Source organism: Aptenodytes forsteri, unplaced genomic scaffold, assembly GCF_000699145.1.
Source record: "Aptenodytes forsteri isolate BGI_AS27 unplaced genomic scaffold, ASM69914v1 Scaffold139, whole genome shotgun sequence".
Lineage (NCBI taxonomy): Eukaryota > Metazoa > Chordata > Aves > Sphenisciformes > Spheniscidae > Aptenodytes > Aptenodytes forsteri.
The window spans coordinates 3,446,534-3,466,812 of record NW_008794414.1 but is presented as its reverse complement, the minus strand read 5'-3'; the positions used below and the strand labels follow the sequence as shown (position 1 = coordinate 3,466,812).

General features: G+C 41.0%; 1 protein-coding gene across 2 annotated transcripts in view; it reads right to left on the bottom strand.

Moving 5' to 3' along the window:
- The window catches only part of OPRK1 (opioid receptor kappa 1), a 22,300-nt gene extending 3,520 nt beyond the window's left edge, over positions 1 to 18,780 (bottom strand). Inside the window, exons 1-3 of one of the 2 annotated variants that reach the window (XM_009289347.2) lie at positions 18,403 to 18,780; positions 17,575 to 17,901; positions 2,904 to 3,256 (exon numbers count right to left, since the gene is read on the bottom strand). In XM_009289347.2, coding sequence (XP_009287622.1) covers positions 2,904 to 3,256; positions 17,575 to 17,834 — 613 coding nt within the window. In that variant the 5' untranslated portion in view covers positions 17,835 to 17,901; positions 18,403 to 18,780. Of the gene's footprint in view, positions 1 to 2,899; positions 3,274 to 17,574; positions 17,902 to 18,402 lie in introns of those variants that run through there. The other variant, XM_019474618.1, reaches the window with a different exon arrangement.
- Between the last annotated feature and the right edge of the window lie 1,499 nt (positions 18,781 to 20,279).

Sequence of the window (20,279 nt, the reverse complement as noted above, 5' to 3'; positions counted from 1 at the left end):
ACCCCCCCACAAAGAGAAACCTGCCTCTTCAGATCTACTGACATAATTTCATATATTTATCAAAATAATTAGGTTATGCTTGCTATATTTTAACATCATTTGTAGTTGGCAATGGTATTTTAGAATTCCAAATTATCAAATACAAATTTAATGATTGTCTTACATCTCATTACAGTTTACTTTCTATGGAAAATCTTATTCTAAATTCATTAATATTCATGTGTTTCACTTGATATATATAATGCTATGACTTATATGGAACCCATTTACATTTTCCCAGTTTACAACTGGCAAACAATCAGCAAAGATCCTTTTCATAATGCACAATATCATAATAATTTTCAGGAACTTTGGAAGAGAATAAAATCCAACATTTTATTCTTGTTGCCTGAAATGATGCAGAACTAAGTACAGTGTCACAAACTGAGTACTTAAGATTTCATACCGACTTTTTCCACTCTGAAAGCCAAATGTTCCAAATACATCGATATATTTAAGGAAAAACACTGCATTCTAGATGCATTTTAGTGTAAATATATTTTAAAATGTGTCTGATAAGCTACCATTTAAGATTAATCTTAATCTTGACATAGGAAATATATTTCTGTTAGATACATTATTAATTATGTCACTTTCAGGCATCCATACTGCTCTGTACTCAAATGGAGCCTTCATACTATTACTGGGAATACTAATAGTACCTCTAATTTTTTTTTTTTTTTAAGTGAACAATTCGTCAGCAAGAAAGGCTCGATTAAGGCCAGAGAGGGAATATTTACACAGATGTAAAATTTATTCTGCAGGGAAAATGTATCCAGAAGGACACCACTGGGAGCAATCCTGTACTGTGAGAACAAAAGGGACTAACTGAGCATGGGGTGGGAACTTTAAATATAATCACTTCCCATTTGATGTTCAGCTGTTGTTTAAATCTGAATCCAACAGAGGCCCTGTAGCGTATAAACACCTATTTTGACCAACATAACATAAAGTTTCAGTCCTGAGCTCCAGCTGTCGGGCAAAGGGAGGATCCTTGTTTTTCCCCTTCACCATTTATCAGCGCAATTCATGAACACACCAGACAAGATAATTGGCAGTAAATGCTCAAGAGAGACCTTAGATCAGACAAGCAGAGCTGAACAGTAGGGGCTGACAAGCATTTGCCAATAATTTCCAACCTCATTTGGCCCAGCTGAGCTGTGTATTACTAGTCTCTCTTTCAGGAGAAAAAAAAAGGCTGCCTGCCTCGTGGCGTGGAAAAGGCATTTAATCATTGCTGGCTTCAGAGCAGCCCCTTGATCTAAATGTGATGCTTACAGTGAATGACAGGAATATTCTGCTAGTTAAGCACGCCCCAACAAAACACCTCGCCGAGCCAATGTCCCATGGCCTTCAAGATCTCATATGTAGTGAGACAATTATTCTTCCCAAATGAAGATGCCTGGAAGTGAATGTTTCCTGAGCTAGACATCGTTTTATAAAGCTGGTCAAAACTTTACTGGGGAGAAGAGTTACAACACTGCAGACCAGGACACTTGATCCCCCAAAGGGCTGAAAGATTTTCCAGAGGAATCTCCTGTCACCTACCCACCAGGAGACCAACAGCAAGAACAAAATCTATACATCTTAAGCCAGGTCAATCAGCCCTTGAGCAGCTGTTACTGAAATTGCATTGATCTATGCCAAACAGTTTAACACACAGCATTTATTGTCTCTGCCAGATAAAACCGTGTCCTTATGTAAAGTTTACCATTTCTCTTGGGAGGAGTGAAGCCTTTCTAATAGAAAAGGTTGTTAATTCAGGAACTTATTAATCATTCTTCAAAAGATTTTTTACATCTCAAACAAGACTACCACCAAATAAATATGCATGTCTTGTATTTTATCGAGCCATCCATAGCAGATGGCCCAAACACAAGGACATCATTAGAGGCCTTAAGCCTTTTGAAGACACCGAGGTGCTCCTGCATCACTGTCATGCTTGTGGGTATGAAGTACATGTGTGTGAGAATGCTTCTTCCCCTTCCTTCTCAAGGAGGATTTCAAAATAAGATTAACTCCACAGCAGGGCAGTTTTGGTAATGAGTCACCAGTTATAGGGGCTAAATCCACAGTCCTTCATGGATTATAAATTTCAAGCAGAGCCTACAAGTGGTCTGCGTACAGATCTCATTGACTTCATGTTCTTGTAGTTGCTTCCCTGCCATGGTCTGTATTCCCAGTTCTTCTGCTGATCCTTATTCTCAGCCTTTCCAAGTCTCCATGTACATCCCCATCCCTTTTAAACAAGAATTTGATACTGTCATTTTCACAGAATTTAGCTTCATTTTCTCTCTCCAGCTACTGACTTTTCTGCTTTCTTCACCACGCCTTCAAGTTCTGTGAAATGGCTGCTGATAATAAGCTCCCAAGTCTTAATAGTAACAATAGTTTTAATATTAACACTAATGATCAGCAATCTAGTTTCTGCTCTTGGAACTTCAGCAGAACTACTCTCACAACACCTACAAAAAAGCCCCTTAAGCTCACATTTCAAGTTTCATCCTAAACTGATCTTTGATCCATCCACTGTGATCAAATTCCTGATTATTTTCCCCTGGTGTCTGCTATTAGTTTTTGATGGTCTCATTCTATCACAGACAATGCTTCAAAGTGCATTTTGTTCTTTTAGTCGGCAAAGGCATCTGCACTTAAATGATTTATATGTCATACTGTAACGTTCCACAATATATTTCAAAATGTCAGAAATTTAGACATACTTTTTGAACCAAGGAATGCGGATGAACATGCTGAGCATGCACAAATTATTGAAAAAGGAATCAATCAGGTTTAGTCAATATTCCAAGCTACACTTTACATCATTTGAGAAACAAAGAGACTCAATTTTGAATGCTCACACTCACCTTCCCTGACTTTGGTACCTCCAAGTACTATCGCAGATATACCAACAGATGAGGACAATAGCCAGATACAGATGTTGATTATCTTCGCCTTGAGAGGCGTACGGAAATCCAGAGCCTTCACAGGGTGACACACGGCAATGTATCGATCAACACTCATCATGGTCAGTGTGAATATGCTGGTAAACATGTTATAATAGTCAATCGAAATAACTATTTTACACAGCACATCACCAAAGGGCCAAGAGTTCATCAGGTACTCAGTGCTTTGGAAAGGCATAGTCGTGGTAACTAGCGCATCTGCCATAGCCAGATTGAAAATGTAGATGTTGGTTGCTGTCTTCATCTTAGTGTACCTGAAGAACAAAAAAAGTAAAGTTTTATTATTTCAAAATATGATTATGCACATTCAGATATGTAACGGTTTATCAGTCAGGCTTTGCCATAGTTGGGGTTTTTTTCTGTCATTTCTAATTTATGACAGAAGTGCACACAAATGCAAGACTTGGGATAATAGGAAACACATTTGTCTCAGTCTCTCAGCACCTGCATTAGCAGCTAGAACTATTCACCGCAGGCAAAACCAGGTATATGAATACATTTAATCTAATTAGCCAAATGCTGGTTTCAATTCTATCTTCTCAAATCCTTCTACAAGAAGATATCATTGTTACATTTGCAAGTGATCAAAATGTTTTGTGTTTCCTTTTCTTATAGCTAACTGTCAGTGATTGTGAGCTTTCTGGGTTTGTTTTGTGGAAAGAATAGTTATCCCATTCTCCAGCAAGAATCCATGTTAACTGTTACATCTGCCGGGCCAGATTGCCTCTTATATGAAAATTTCTCTTCCTTGAATTCACTGCAACAATGTCAGCTTATACAAGTTTTAGTCATTTCTCTTCTTTGCTCCTTCATTTCCAATTTCTCCTCCTTTCTTATCCTCAGCTTTTCCCAGTCCTTGCTTTTGTGACTGCTAATGTAAAAGATGACTATTGTTTAAGTAGGATGCCACAGCGAGGAAAAAAATGATCATAGCATTTTTTCTGCATCCTTTAATTTCACCAAAATGAAGCATCTCTTTTGTCCAGCTGGTAAGAACCTCAGCCTACACAAAAGAATAGGATCTGTTTTTTTGAGACAGCACCCTGCTTTCTTCTGCCCTGATGACAGTCTGACTCTGGGGCACAGCCTGTATTCCAGGGTGTGAAGGACTGCTTCCAGCTCTGCTACGGACACAACAGATGAAGGAGAGCCTGTTAACATAGGGATATGCCTAACTGTCCTTTCTGAAATGCTTCCTCCCCCTAGTTACTTTTGCTCATTGCTATTAATTTATCTCGAGATTCAATGACAGATTTTCCTTCTCAAAACTGCTTCACCCACATATTTTGAATGTGTATCCAAACTAAAAGGTGCACATGCAACACACACAGAAACATGTCTAGCTAGATTTTGATATGTATCATTAATAATTTATAGTGGAAATATAAGATTTGATCAGTCCAACTAATGAACATGTAGGGCAATGTGTCTATTTGCCTTTAAAACTTTGATGTGTAAAGTAAAAAATAATTTGAAAAAAAAGTGTTGACAAAATGTGCCCAATGAGTAAATTAACTATTAATTAAAATATGGGCAGAGATGTCATTTTATGACTAACACAAAATGTTAAAAATAGCATCAGTTTTTCTAAAACACTCTAATTATGACTTACTGAGAAAATGAAACCAAATGCTGGTTTGAAGCATAGAAAAAAGAACTGCAAGGGAAAAGAAAGTAAACTCTTCTCACCCAGGTACCATACCCAGGCTCACATCTTGAACAAAGCCAAAGCCAGTGGAGCATTAGAAATATCTGAGCAAAGACAAACAAAAAAAAGGAAGCAGCGACAAAAGCTCTACACTGATGGCGTGACCCCCATGGTCTAGACTCCCTCTGCCCCGGTTTGAGCTTCTCTGAGATCAAAGGCAGAGCAAGGAGGCACCCGCCAGTCAGAGCTGGGCTTCTGCCCCCTCCCAGATCAATCTCCTCAACAGGCCCTCCAGCAGAGGAGGCAGAGTGTCCTGTAGGTCACATTATAGCCCATAAGGCACTCCTCAAACACAAATATGAGAGTATATAGCTAGGACAAACAAATATAAGACACATCAACAGAGTAGGAACTTTCCTCCTGGTAAAAAAAAAAGGCAGCTCCAAGTGCATCTCAGCTGTAAGACTGAACAAAAACTCACTAAACAGTCAGACTGCAAATCTGTGCTAAAATGGACTAATTTCCATTAAATGTCTGAAAAGGAGTAGTAGAAAGGTGATTTTACTCCTATGGACATCACTGATGATATTGGGAATTGTTCGTATTGCAAAAAAAGACTATGAAAAGTTGGAAAGGACACACAAAAAGTGCCACAAAAATAAGTGAAAGGACTGGAGAAAATTCTTACTGTGAGTAACTTAAAGAGCACAGCACATTTAATTTATCAAAAAGAACACTGAGAGGTGACTTGATTACAGTGTCTGAAGACCTCCACAGGGAGAAAATAGCAGGTACTGAAGAGCTTTTTCAGACTGCAAAGAAAAGCGTAACAAGGACAAATACGTAAAAGTCAAAGCCAGACAAACTCAGCTTAGTTACAACAACAGATTTTTCCTAGCAGCTAAGGTGATTATTATTGGGAAAAAATTACACAAGAAAGGAGCAATTTTTCTATCTTTTGATGTCTCCAAATCAATGTCTGCTGCTTTGCAAAGGGTGTACTTCAGTCAAATACAAGCTACTAGACTCAATACAGAAATACTTAAATGAAATGCAATGGCCTGTGATAAGAAGAGGTGAGGTAACTAATAGTTTTTCTGAATCATTACTTCTGTAGATTTTTAAAAAATTCCCCAAGGGTTTGCATAAAGAAAGTTTGCTTTCACATATAGAAGAATGACCTTTTTTCCTTAAAGAAAATCAGAAAACTAGTGAAAAATAACTAAGAGGATTTTATTAACCTTGAAAAATCAAATATCTGAAAGACTTTATATCTGGCATTTCCTGTTCCTTGCAATCTTAATTCAATTCTTTTTTGTGTGTGACACTGTTACCATATATACCATGTTTTCCCAATACCCCTTTCCCTTCTCCCCCCAGTCTTCCAGTGGCAGAACAGGAAAGACCCTCTGTAAAATAGAACTAGTCTTTTAGGTAACTTCAAAATTCAAATTTTTGAAGCTGCAACATAAAGCATGTTCTCTGTATATGTACTGCTTATATTATACAGGTAAAGTGAGCCATTTTGATTTTTTGGACTATGCAATACATGCACATATAAGAAAATTAATTTTCCTCACTACTATTGATCCAACAGGAAGGATGTCTTGTCATTCACAAATAGTAAGAAATAGAGAGTCATCACAGCATCAGCATTTAGACAACTTCCAATGTAACCAAATCAAAGCTGTATGGGAGTGAGGAAGGATGTCTTGTCATTCACAAATAGTAAGAAATAGAGAGTCATCACAGCATCAGCATTTAGACAACTTCCAATGTAACCAAATCAAAGCTGTATATGGGAGTGAAAATATAACGGGGAAAAGAAAAACCCACAGTGTGCCATTCCTCCCATAATGCTCTGTGAAAGCTTTAGCTCATTTCAGGGGCACATATGCACATAACAATCCCAGCTTTGATAATCTTACCTGGTGTGCATCTAGTGCTTCCCCACAGCTCACCAGCCTGGCAGTCCCATGACTAGGTGGCCTTGCCCGAATCCACCGCAGTTCACAGACCACAGATGCGTCCTTGCACCACTCTGAGCCAGAATAGGCACCTGACTCCTTTTCTGCCAGACTTTGAACAGGAAGGCGGGAGACCAATAAATACTGCTCCAATAAATACTTTATTGCATTTAGGCAATCAGTTCTCCCAGGCACTGCAGAGGGATCATGTGTACCTAACTTAGGGATGAAGGGTGCACTGCTTAACCTCAGCAATGCTAAGTCCAAGCACGTTTTACTGATGCAACCTTAAAACTCATTGATTTCACACTAGTAATGTAAAGAGCTTGATTACTTTCACCTGAAAGCATTGGCCTCCGTGTAAATGAGATGTTGGCCTTTAAAGTTGTTAGGCAATATAGATTAAATCATACATTCATTTAGAAGTTCATAAAATTCAGAAATGCCTTTGAGAATCTGGACTCAATCATCCAAACTCCTTTCAATGTTTTTAATTAAACACCTAAAAATTATTAAATGCCTACATGCCTCTGAAGACATGTGCTTGCAGGCTTAATCAAAAGTCCAATTAAAATACTGGAGTGACTGCAGTTGCTGTCAGACACTTTGAAATGGACCCTGATAGAGTCTTGACTCAAACACAAGATGAGGGATTTAACTGCTTTTCTACAACTCATTCTATTGCACCAAAATATAGGAGGCAATATTTTATGTGGTTTGGGGTTTTCCCACCATACCCTCCATTCACCCAAATCTGCACTTGAACAAGGTCAAAACAGTGACCGAGTGAGGAAATCTTGTCTTCCTTTGCAAAATTAAAATTATTGATCAAATACCTGAATTTCATTTCAGGAAAACATACTGCTATCTGCTTTAATTAGTCTAGTAGAACAGATAGGGGAAACCTGGACATAACTACAGCATAGATGGCACAGTGGTAATTAATGACAAACATTTTCTTAGTGTCTGTGAGATGTAACTTTCAAAGACCGTTAAAATATTTATAAACCATTGTCGTATAAACTGTTTATGGGAAATCCTGTGTCTAGAAAATAGTTTGTTAATACTGGGATTTCATAACAAGATGACAGCTTTTCTAATATTACATAGGAACGGAAGGTCCCTCTCTTAAACCAGGTACTATAATCTAATTTCAAGAGGCTGAAAAACCTCTGATGACTTAAGCTATTTGGTGGAGACTGCCTGCCAAGCTATAAGCAGGCCTCAAACCCCTGTAGACTTTAAATAACTGGAAAGTATATGGAAACCCCGCAGAAAAATAGTCAAGATGAAAAATAAAACTTTTGTTTGGATGTATTTTTTTGATGGATATATGACGAGAGTTTTTAAGAAGCAAGATTTAAATTATGTCTACTTACATGTCAAAAGTAAAATTCTCAAAACTATCACAACTTAGGCTAAGTCCACCTTCCAAAAGTTCTTTGAGACTGACTTTAGACTGACCCTTAGAAAATTTTCCCTATTTCTTAGTTGACTCATCATTGCTGTACTTTTCCTTCTAGAGTAGAATTTACTTTGCACACTTTTTTTAGACAGTAAATACGAAGAAATCACACCTCAAGACTAAGCTTATCAACGAAATTGTGGTAACAGAAGAAGGAAGCATGCTATTAAGTAGTTGGTATGCTTTTAGAAAAAATCAAAATGCATTACTAAATCTGCTAGTAGAGCCCCTTAAAGTTATTATCTCAAGCAGAGGAGAGGAGTGTGATTCTAAAGTACACCATAACATTAGTAAAACTAATAAAAGCTGAGAAGGAGGCCCTGGTCAAATTTTTTTCATGTAACTGTAATAGGCTGAAATGTTCCCTGCAGTATGAAATGAGGGATGGGGAGAGGAGCAAGACTAACAAATATACTACAACAACATTCTCCAGTAGCAGAGTGAAAGTACAAAAGCATGAAATACAACGAGGTACAACAAACATATTTTTGGCAGATACCTGAGTCAGTGAATGAAAATGAAAGCTAAAGCACATCTAAAAGCAAATTGCAAAAGCACCTATCAGCAGGATGCAGGCTCTGTTCCACTAGGTTCCTCTGAATGAAGTATATGGAGATCAAGCAGCTGAAACGCTTAGTCAAGAAAGCTCTAAATCTCAAGGCTATATTCAGGGCACACTCAATATCATACTGCGTCAGAACAGGGGGGAAAAAAACCCAAAACAATCCAGGAGGATCTATTCCAAACACACACCACAACATAAGGATGGCTCAGCTATCTTTTGGATCTTCATTAGTCAATATAAAAGGCTTATGCCAATACGAAACTAAGACTGAGATCATTTAAAGAATGTAAAAATCAATATGCTGCAGTTCCCGTGTTCACATTGGGTCGTATGTTATTACCACATTTTGAATGACAGCCAGAATTTAGCAGGGGATAGGACCTTGGAAAACACTTTAAATAAAGGCAAACATTGTTACTGCACACATTTAAAGGTTGCCTGTCTTTAACATCAAATTTGTTAGGAGCCTACAAAAAATTGTACGTTGCCTACAAAATAGTATCCTAAAGTGGAATTATCTTTATTAATAAACACCTGTAGGTACCTATTTTTAAGCGGCTTAAAGAAGAAAAGCATGATCTTGTCTTTTATTCTTCCCTCAGGGAGCATAATCTACCTGAATGTTAGAAGGTGTCATTAAAATCCTTACAATTTACCACTACCATTACTCCTCTGAACTAACTATAAACTGAGCCTGAGCTAGATCTTGCAGATTTAGATTAGATGTGGAAGCTTTCCTTCTTGAGCTAAAGAACCAGCTTCCGAATTATAGAAGTTCAAGTCTACATATATCCTGGCCAAAATGAAGAAAAATTCACACTACTTAACAAAAATGAACTTTTTTCCCTCCTTCTATGATAAGGAATTTTAATATTTTTATATGAGCTTAAGAGCATCTTTTTGAAGAAATATGCTTAATGTTAGAAACACCAGTACTGTGAAATTTGTGCTTCCATGATTTTGCTAGGGGAGCTCAAAGAAATGTTGAGGTGCCGTGATTTATTGTGGCTTAAACTGAAATAGTGAGAATGCAGAATTTTACAAAATCGGTACTTTATCCAAAACCAGTATGTCTAATATTATTATTAGAGAGACTAGACAATTAGCTTAGACTATGTACCTGATTTTTTTACCTCTATTGCTAAGTAACATGATTCTAGACCTTGTCAAGCAGCTGACTCTGTCTCTTGAGAAACTTTATGCTGCTGCAGATGTTTTCCAGTGACCAGTCATGCTACGGGGAGTTCCCAGGGCGTTACACAGCCCATCCTAATACTTCTTACTTGCCACAGGTACATTGCTCTGGTGAGTGCTGAGTCTCTGTCTCTGGTAACATCCACCTTTCCCATTGTTCTTCCCTCTTGGAAAGATTATTTTTTCATGAAGGACATGAGCTCCCTTAGCAGAGCAAAGTGTTTCCTATGTGTTTGTGGGAGAGGGAAGTGAGTAGGACAGAGATTGCCTGGCAAAGAGAACAAATCTCATTGCTCAAGGGGACAGGGATAGCAGCTCCAGCAGATTTTTCAGGGTCTTACTTTCCTTCTTATTCTTTGGAGATGCTCTGATCTCCATAGGTAGCTATGTATGCAGAAGTTGGTTGGAAGCAGCCAAATGTTATTGAACATTTGCTTCCCCTAGATGTTTCTGCAGGAGAGAAATAAGGAAAGAATTCAGAAATCCCTCATGCAGGGGTCTTGGGGTGTGGGTATCACTCTTGTTCTCAAAACAAGGCACCTGGCCTCCATTTTGCCACAGGGATGATTAATAACTGCCACTGCTGGGAGTGTTTTATAGGACAACTACACACTTGGATGCGTGGAAACCTGAATCTCTGGTCAGCACTCCTGTAATAAAGTTGAATGGGGGACAAGGGACCTCACTCTGTAACAAGTATAGGATTACATGGTAAGGCAACAAATGCACATATCAGTAGTGAGCCAGCTCAGGGAAAAGTCATCAGTCCCTCACAGGAGGCACCTGGGAGGCTTTCTCTGGACTCTACCCATTCACCTGTTTTCCTCACCTGCCTCAGAGAAGCCCACAGCACAGACCAACTGAACACACGCTTTCCCAAAGGAGATGACACAAGTGAAATGCAGGAAACTTTAAGACACAATCAACTGAACAGCACAGCTGATAACTTCCATGGTGAAAATATTCTTCTTCTCCTGTGCACTTTAACAAGTCAGTCATTCTGAAAGGCATGTGTAAGAGTAAGTCCTGCTGCTGTCCGTCAGCCAGCAGCATGGTAAAAAAAAATTTTCTGGGGGTAAGCACTAAATGAACACTGAATAACTTGTCTGAACTAATCCTACCATGCAGATTCCCATCTGTCACTACTCAAGGAGGCCTTTCCCAGTTGCCCTACGGTAGCCACAGTGGCAAGGCTACCTACAATGCAGTGGGAAGTGGATTTATCTATGTAGTCAGTCAGCAAATATAAAATCCTCTGTCTTCCAGGTGCAGGGTAGCTAAGTTTGGGAACCCTAGATATTCACTCATAATGCACTGCTGAATGGCACTGACTTTTGGAGCAGAGACGAGCAGCCAGGCAGAGCACCGTGTGTTGCATAGGTGGATTGGTGTGAGGAGTGAAGAAAACAGAAAGGTTCTGCACATGTTCTTGCCATGTATTAGTGGAAACTCGTGCACTGAAGTAAATCCTGTTAGGCTCTCATACTCATGCAGAGAAGACAGAGGTTTCATTGTAAATAATGTCTCAAAACTGAAAATAGCAAACTGCCCAGAACTAATTTTCACTTCCTTAGAGATTAGAAGGTGAATCTAATGAGAGCTGAACCCTCTGGCTTCAGGAGAAATAAATATTTCAAAGATGATACACAGGCTAGCATGCAAACTTCCCAATAGGACCATGGAAATGCTGTGTACCTTTCAATATTTTTTATTTATATTCTTTTTACATTCTGCAGAATGCCAGCATGGTCAGACACTCCTCTTTCCATGTCCTCGTTCCATCTGTACACAGCCTTTCCCCACAGCTAATTCAGTTTGTGCACGCATGTCTGTCAGTAGACAAAATGATATTCATACTGCCATTTCCTCATGCCTCTCAAACTCCAAAAAAGAGACTAAAAATAAACAAAGCACAAAGTTTTCCTTGAGGAGAAGAGCACAGGGTTCACACTTTGCAAGAATTACCTGATTCTTACAGATGGGAGGACCAAAACAGAGACATGAAGTAAAATTCCTAGAAGTAGAGTTTATCAAAGTTCTTCTGGATGCTTTTCCTTTAGAAAGCAATATGTAACTGAAATCAAAACTCTTCTTGGGAACTCATCTGTTTCAGAGAATTTCATTTAAGGGACAAACTAATCACAGGTTGGCTAGACAGTGAGAGTAGGCAAGCCAGGAAGGTATCCTCCCTTGCTCTTAGCGCATCCCAGGCCATCCAAAGTCACCAAGTTAAGAATTTCCCGCCACAACACCCTTTCAGCAAATTCAAAATCCTCTGTTGCGAAAAACCAAATGAAGGGTCCCCACTCTTCCCTTGTTCTGCCCCCTTCACCAGAAGGGCTTAGCCAGCCTGGCCCCCCAAAACCATCTCCACGCTGTGCTCCCTCCCCACGCTTTGGCCAGGAGCATGAGCTTCCCCACCACTCTCCCGGCTGAGGACACACAAGTTGTCTCAAGCTTTCTGCCTCACCAGCAGCCAAACTGGAAAGTTCTTGTAAGTTTTCACTTTCTGCTAGTTCAAAAGGGCTCCCTGAAATTTGTCTTGCTTCCAGACATTGATTCCAGTTACACCTTTCTCTGAAATAAATGACTACCTGGCTTCTACCCCAGCGGAAGTGTCTGGATGGATACCAAATTACTTTTCAGAAGCCAAACAGATTACTCACTATAAGCTATAGCCTCTCTCTAATACTGCCTCTAGTAAATATTCCTTCCAACCCTTTCCTCTGCTCTCTCTGCTTTTTCAGTATCTGCTCTTCTTATCATAACATCGTATTGGGAACTCACGTTGAGTTTCTTGTCAGCTTATAAACCCCAGGTCTCACTTAGTCATTGTCTAGCAGGGTATTAAAAGTATTAGAAACATTCAAATTTTGTTTAAATGAGCTGTGCTTCTCAAACTACCAATACTGTTTTTTAAACCTATCCTTTTCCATGTTTCCCGTCACCCTGGTCACTGTGCCATCTGTAAAAGCTGTTGGTAATGATCAATCTTCATATTTGTGACGAAAATTATGCCAAGTTTGGCCAAACCCTGCAGAACCTACCAAAACTACCTCCATTCAGTGAGGTAAGGCCAGATGACGTCCTGTGATTAATTACTATCAATCCATTTGATACCTCTGTACTGATAACAGTAAGGTGTCAGATGTTTGATTGGGTAAAATAAGGTAAAAAGCCATAAACTTCATGAAGTATAGTACAGCTCGGCCTTTACTTTTAGCAGCGAAACCCTTGATTTCATAAAAGAATGAAATCATACCAACTGCAAGTAATAGGGAACAGGTAATTCAGTTAGGCTGACTCTTCTGGAGCGTCATTTTTCATTGCAGAACAATGTTCTTTCCAAATATAATTTAATAAAATTAGAACAATAATTTAAAGCAAATTAACAACTGATCTTTTGATGTTATCAATATCTATTATTGATTTAAACCAATATATTGAACCCATTTCATTTTTGTATACTTTTTTTTTATATTTTCATTCTCATTTGGATGAATGATGGAGAAGATTTAAAAACAATCTGGAAAAGAGTCAATTTTATATGACATTTCTTAATAGACTCTTCCTGTTACATAAGATGCCACTCGGTTCGATGAATATAAGAACAAAAATGTATTACTAGTTATATTTTTTGTTCAACATTAGACTAAGCAGAGGAATACAAGCTTTCTCTTTTCCCTTAGGAATTAATCTACATATCTGTGACACAGCCTCTTGTTAAAACTGTTTTTGAATGTAGAAAATTATGCAGTTCACTGGAAGCTTGAAAGATAATTTTAAAAGAAATACAGGATTGGCTATTTAGGATCCTGACGATAGCAGCTGCTCTCAGTAAATTACTTCAGGAACAATGGGGGTAAGGCACATGCATAGAAAAAGTGAATCTGGAGTGGGTAAGAGACAGCATCTCCCAGAGTTTTTACCAGAGTATGTTTATGGTTTTGATAAGGGCACATTCATAAAGTTGTTACTTCAGTCAGGACACTTTTCTTCCCCTCCAGCTGTAACAAAGAAAGCACCATTTTCTTAAAGCCAGCACTAAATTTTAGAGAAATAAAGTCAGGAGGGAGGAGGAAGAGAGGAAAAAGACTTTTTGCTTCCAAGGACAAGTAATTTTATTTATCAACCTCAGTCAACTATTTCACCTCCAGAAATATCTTCTAAAACCTCAGAGGTAAAGCTAATCTCAAAAGAAAAGGTTTGGGGTTGAGATGGATTCTGATCATACCAAGACACACATAGCTGTATAACTTTACTCAGGTGAGGTCAGATAATTTCACCTGTGGTTTTTTTTTCATCATGCCTCCTCTCTTCCTCCATAGGGGGAGGACTGCGCTTCCCACATGGCATCTGCATTTCCCACCAGTGCAAGAGGCAATGTGATGCCCTCTTTCTCTCTTACTCTCTCCCCAGGAAAAGCAGCAGCCACAGGAGAGCATTACATCCCATGTGCCGTGGCTCAGCGTTAGCGAGGCACTGTCAGCCCACCCGGCCGGCTGCTGGCCTGACAGCAGATCCCTTGGGGCTGGTACACGTGCCTCACAGCTGAACCGAACACGGGGAGAGTTCCTGCAAACCATCCACACCGTGAAAGCCAACTGCAACGGGCACACAAAGTGTGCAGGTTGCACAGCACACTCAACACAGAGCTCTTTCTGCACATTAAAAATAACCATTCTCAATGTGCCCAAGAAGTCTGGGGTGCTTACAGTCGTCCTGGTCTTGCTCTGTTAGGATTTTTAGTGATTGGGCTTTGGCTTTTAAATCTAACAGTTGCTGTGTGTTTAAAGACAGTGAATACCAGCATCTCCATTTCACACGTGAGGAAACCAAGTCACAGGGCCATGAAGTGACCTTCTCAGGACAGAACAAAGTGTTGAAGCCTGGTAGGAAAACCAAAAGAAGAATACAGGTCTCCTGAGACATGGTTTAATAGGCCATACTGCCACCACCGTACTAAAGTACCATTCCCACTCTGCCTTCAACACAAATCTCTATTTACAGGAGCTGTACCAAACTCAGCTACTTTTCTTTCAGGAGCTTGTAAATGTCGTCAAAGTGCCATTCTCCTGTTATTTTTCCCTCTGAGGGAACTCTGAGAGGGTTCTCCCTCTCAGCAGAAACACACCCCACCACACCTGAAGGAGATTTTGGACACGTAGCACTCTGCACGCAGGCTGCTAAGATGCTGACTCACTGGTCTCCATGAGCTTCTTCAGCAGCCCTTGTGCAGAAGTAGCAAAACTGCCCCTGAGGGTGTATTAAAGCATGGAATAGGCCAAGGCCTGCCTACACCACAGCTTATGGCTGAATTTGAGCCTGTTTCTTAGGCATCTCAAGACTATTTGGAGTCTCCTGAATCTACCACAGCATTGACACTTCAACAGTTTCACTGAAAGTCTCAGAACATAAGGGATCTTGTTTGTGTCACCCAAAAGGTGACTCAGTGTCAGCCCTGAAGTGGTCAGGCAGTTGGATTAGATGATCATTGTAGGTCCCTTCCAGCTGAACTATTCTAACAACATCAGGTGTTGCTTAAAAGAGCAAAGGGAGGAGGAGCCGCGCCTGTCTTGCCTGTCAGTCCAGAGGAGGTTAGGAGGAGGAGAATAGATCTGGAATTCAGAGAGATGAGAAGCGGCAATGAGGGGCCTCACACAAACCCTGTGCTCAGCTGGAGGGTAAGAAGAGCCACAGTCTGTCCCCATCCTCCTTTAGAGTTGTGGCAGCTGGAGGAGAGGCAATGTGGGATGGCTGGGGGACACGATCCCCCTCTCCCTTGCCACCTTCTTTCACGAACTTCCCACAGACCTTGGCTTTCTACACAAAAGGACATCACTGCAGGCTACATGTTTCAACGGGTCATGAAAATCCATCTTGAGATGCAATCATGCAGAGAGTGGATGTGAGGGAAAGAGAGAGGGAGATGAGAGGTTAGGACAAAAGTGAAGAAAATACATCTCTTGCACGAACATTCGGAAGATTTCAAAATCATAAGAAATGTTTGAAACTGTAGGTTTGTGTATACACGCACTTCAGCTAGTGATTCTAGCAGTGTTTAAAGCATTTGCCACAGAGAAAACCTAGGACAGGGGGATACTGAAAAAAAAAAGAAGGAAAAAACCAACAGATGTTTTGTCATACTTATTTATTTTTTTGATCATGTAATCAAGAAATAGACCAAGAGGAAACTGAAGCAAAAGGCTAATGTAGGAACTGGTAGGAGAGTGAGCCATAGCTAGCTAGACCCTCACAAAAATAATCTTAGGAGGGTAACAGAAGGAGAGAAAAAAGGAAATACATATGCACCAGTATAATCCATACATGCTAACTTTTAAGGCTCTGGCTAAGTTTGAATTTATTTCCACTGCCCAGGCCAGTTAATCAACTATCATTGTTAGTGACTGATGGCTTAGAGAATCTCTGCCTTTGCAGCTGTGTGTGTGTCAAGTATGGAGTCTCTCTTCTTGCAAGAGAAATACAAAAAGAAATGAAATCTCTACTCTGAATGAAGGGCAAAAGGGCACGCAGGGGTATAAAAATTACAGCATCACAAAGCTGGAGCAAACCAGTTTCTCCACATTGACCACAGGAATCTTAATTTATTGCATTGACTATTAAAGGGGATTTTATTTCCATTATTCATGAGTATTCACCTGGTTATAACTCACCTTTCGTAAAGTACCACATCAACAACTTCAGTGCTTCTAGTTAACTTCCCCCTGTATCGTCTGACAGTTATTTCACCATCCTGCAATTGTTTGACCCTTGTGCTTTACCAACAAGATCCCTTCCAATACCTCCATTTTTTTTTCTGTGTACAAGCTGATTTCATTTGAGCAATGAATACTCCACAATTATTTTTTTTCAGAATTTTTTGCAGGATTAAAATGGACTGTGAAGCAAGAGTCCAAAAAGTTGCATGATTTCAGTCCCCTTGGTTGCTTATTATCACCCCGCTGATCTGCACTGTCCAAACATTTTTATAAATTGTGAATGAAAAGGGCAAAAAGAGAGAGAAATCATAGTGCAAGCTAAAATATGCACCAATACACAAGTGTAAGTGCAAGTATTGGTGCATTTCACCAAGTGGTTTAATATGAAAAACTAACTAACACAGATACACAGCTTTCTCCTGTTTCCTGAAAAACAATAGGAAAGGTATTTCAGCATCTGCTTTGCTTTCTTCAATCCAACACCAACAACTGGATTTAAACACCACTAGACAGAGAAACAACATCCTTTGCTTTACATTAAGCATTTCCACATATCTTTATCGTTTCCTTTTTTTCCCACCTTGTTAAACAAGCCACTGGGTGACAAGGTATTAGAGTCTACACGACTAGACACATAAGCCATCCCTCGGGGTCTCCTCACAGGGGAAAAAAGCTGCCTTGCAGAAGTTTCTTTCTTCCACTTGAGCTTCCCCCCAGATGCGAGCAGCCACTCATCCCTAGAGGGCACCCGATGAACGCAGCTCCGGGGCACAAAGCGCCTTTCCTGCAGGCTGCAGGATTTATCACTTTTAAACAGCTTCTCCCTTCTGTCTCTAACTGCACATCCAGGCAAACCACTGGGACTGAAAAGGTTTGGGTCATTCCAGCTACTTTCTTGCAGCTCCTCATGCAAGCATTCCCAGAGAGCTTCCATAAACTACCCCCCTCCCTCCACTGCCAAATTTAGGGACGGCCATTTGCACCTCTTCCAACAGGTACTCCAAAGCCCCTTACCTTATGATGACAAACATGACCAGAGAGTTTCCCACCAAGCCGACAACGAAGACCACCGAGTAGACAGCAGTGATGATGATGGGGATGGCGGGGGAGATGCTGGTGTGGTTGTGCGGGGCGTCCCCAAAGGCCCCGGTGGTGTTGCTGTCGTAGTCCGCCCAGCCCAGGAGCCAGCTGCTGCTGGTGCTGGGGGGATGACAGGGCCCTGGGGAGCAGGTGGAGTCCAGCTCCTCCCGGAAAATCTGTACGGGGGCATCCATAGGGGCACAGCCCCCACGGGCAGGAGGGAGACTGGGAGGAGAGTGCAGACAGCAGGAGGCGAGTATGCTGGAAAGAGGGAAGAGAGGGAAAGAAACAGAAGTGCTATCACAGCCACCAGACGTTAAGACCTCTGAAATTTGTATGTGATGAGGGGAGCTCTACTGTGATGGGAACTGTAATTTGCCAAGCAGAGATTTAAGCAAACCACATTCATATTGAATAATTGCAAGTTTTACATCTCACTATGTAATGGGTAAGTGCTGCTCCTCCAGGTGCACAAGGAAAGTTTTCCTCCACTTTCAGCGATTGCACAGAGAAACAAATCAGATGGGAAACAGCTCAGATCCACCCCCACACTTTAACCCTGTCTCTCCCATCCTCCATATTTTAAGTCAAACTGTATCCTAATGACAGGGGCTCCTTACTGCCTAAGCTCTGCTATAGAGGAGGGGGAGAGAGAAACCCACCACCTCTCTGCACATCTGCTTTGACATCCTGCCCTGAGTTATTTTTTTCCTGATCCCACACCTGCTTTAAAAGAAGAGACACATTAATGACACAAAATACCTCTTTCAGTCCGGAAAAAGGAGCGGAGTCCTCAAACAGATGTTCTTCACAGGAAAAGAAAAAAATAAAGCAGCTCCGCTTGGCTCCTGGCAGTACCACCGACCTTCTAGGACTTTTGAACCTGAGGCACCTGCGCCTTCAGAGAGGCGTGCTGGCAGCGGAGCTGATTCCCAGGCATGAGCTGCGACGCAGTAGCAGCAGCTGCTGCTGTTCCAGCTCCCACCACTTTGCCTTTTCCCTCTCAGGCTCCCTCTGCCTCCCTCTCGCTCTGCCAGGGCTCCAGCAGCACTCTGCACTGATGCACAGGTTCTCCTCTGTCTCTGTCCCTGCAGCTCAGAAGCTCACATGACTTCTGTCTAAACACTGAGAGGCAGATAACTTAAAAGCAAAAAATAAGTTCTGCAGTGAATGAATGCTTATTTTTAATACACTTTTCCAAGTTGCCTTTCCTCATTCCCCCTGCACTCCCAGGCCTCAAGCAATGATCCTCTCTGCCTTATTGAATCCCACATATTTTTACAGAATAGTAGATGCTGAATAAAACAGGAATTTTCAGTTTAGATGCCTTGCCTGGTCCATCAGCTCTTTCATGCCTCAGCTCCACAATTGTGCATCCAAAACACTTCTCACTGGGTGACTGTACCCTGTTCCTTTACACCTGCAACTTAGAGGAAAGTCAGAGGCTGGCTACCAAAGCAGAGAGGCGCACCCCAATTACTGTCCTTAGTTCATTCAAGCCGTCCCGCACCGTCTGAGAAGCCAAGACTGCCCTGTAGCACTGCCAGAGCTCAGCTCTCCCCAGGCTCCAGCTGCAGCCAGGGATGAAGCAACGGTGTGTAAGTCAGAGGCTGGCTACCAAAGCAGAGAGAGGCACCCTGATTACTGTCCTTAGTTCATTCAAGCTGTCCCACACCGTATGAGAAGCCAAGACTGCCCTGTAGCAGAAATCACATCCCTCAGAGCTTATCCCTAACATACTCCATCAAGCAGGGGCTGGGAACGCACCAATCTGTGTTCGGGATATCCCTTAATTTGCACACAGACCTTGAAATCCCCACCAGGAGTCCCTCTAAATGGTAAATTGGGAGAGGTGAGGCAAGACCCTGAGTTGTTCCCACTCCCTTGGAAGAGGTGGGGAACAGCCAGGCTGGCTGCATCTCAAAGCGTGCAGCAGGAAGGCAGGTCTCTGCAGGGAATAGCAGACTGCCCTGCCTCTCTGGGCATTTGGTGAAGCTTAGACGGCTAGGAAAGGGGCTGTGGGTTTCCTTCATCCTTTTCTAATGTTGAAACTTTACTTCGTGCTCCTCCTGCTGAGTGTCTGTGATCAGGCTGCGGTTTCTATTTCTAAAACAATTTTTTTTCTAAACCTATAATCAAGATGAGAAATTATGTCAGCTGTAGAGTCAAAAGTCATGTAGGAGGTTTAAAAGTTACAGAATCCCCTCTCTTAGAGGCAGAGGCTTATGCAAACGTGGTGATGGCTTTGACTGCGGTCACTGCTTTCTCCAGAACATCAGCATCTGCTCACTATCATCTGTATAGAGCTGTCTAAAAATTTCACCCTTAATGAAGATGGATAAAAATGCAAAACAGCAAACACGTGACAAAAACACCCCCAAGCCAAATACATTTTAAGGACGGAACACGGACCTGGGACAATAATAATGTTTTGGAAGATAAAGTGAGATCCTAACATAAAATGTACCCCAATCCTGTTTTTATCCTCTGCAATCCATGGGCTGTTGCAGATGTACTGAAGGGAATTACTACTGCTGTATCTTCTCATACATAATTTTACTTGGCAATTTTCAACTTCTTATTAACATCTTCCCCCGGACTTCCCCGGACTGCTCCACATTCTGGAATTAAAATTTACA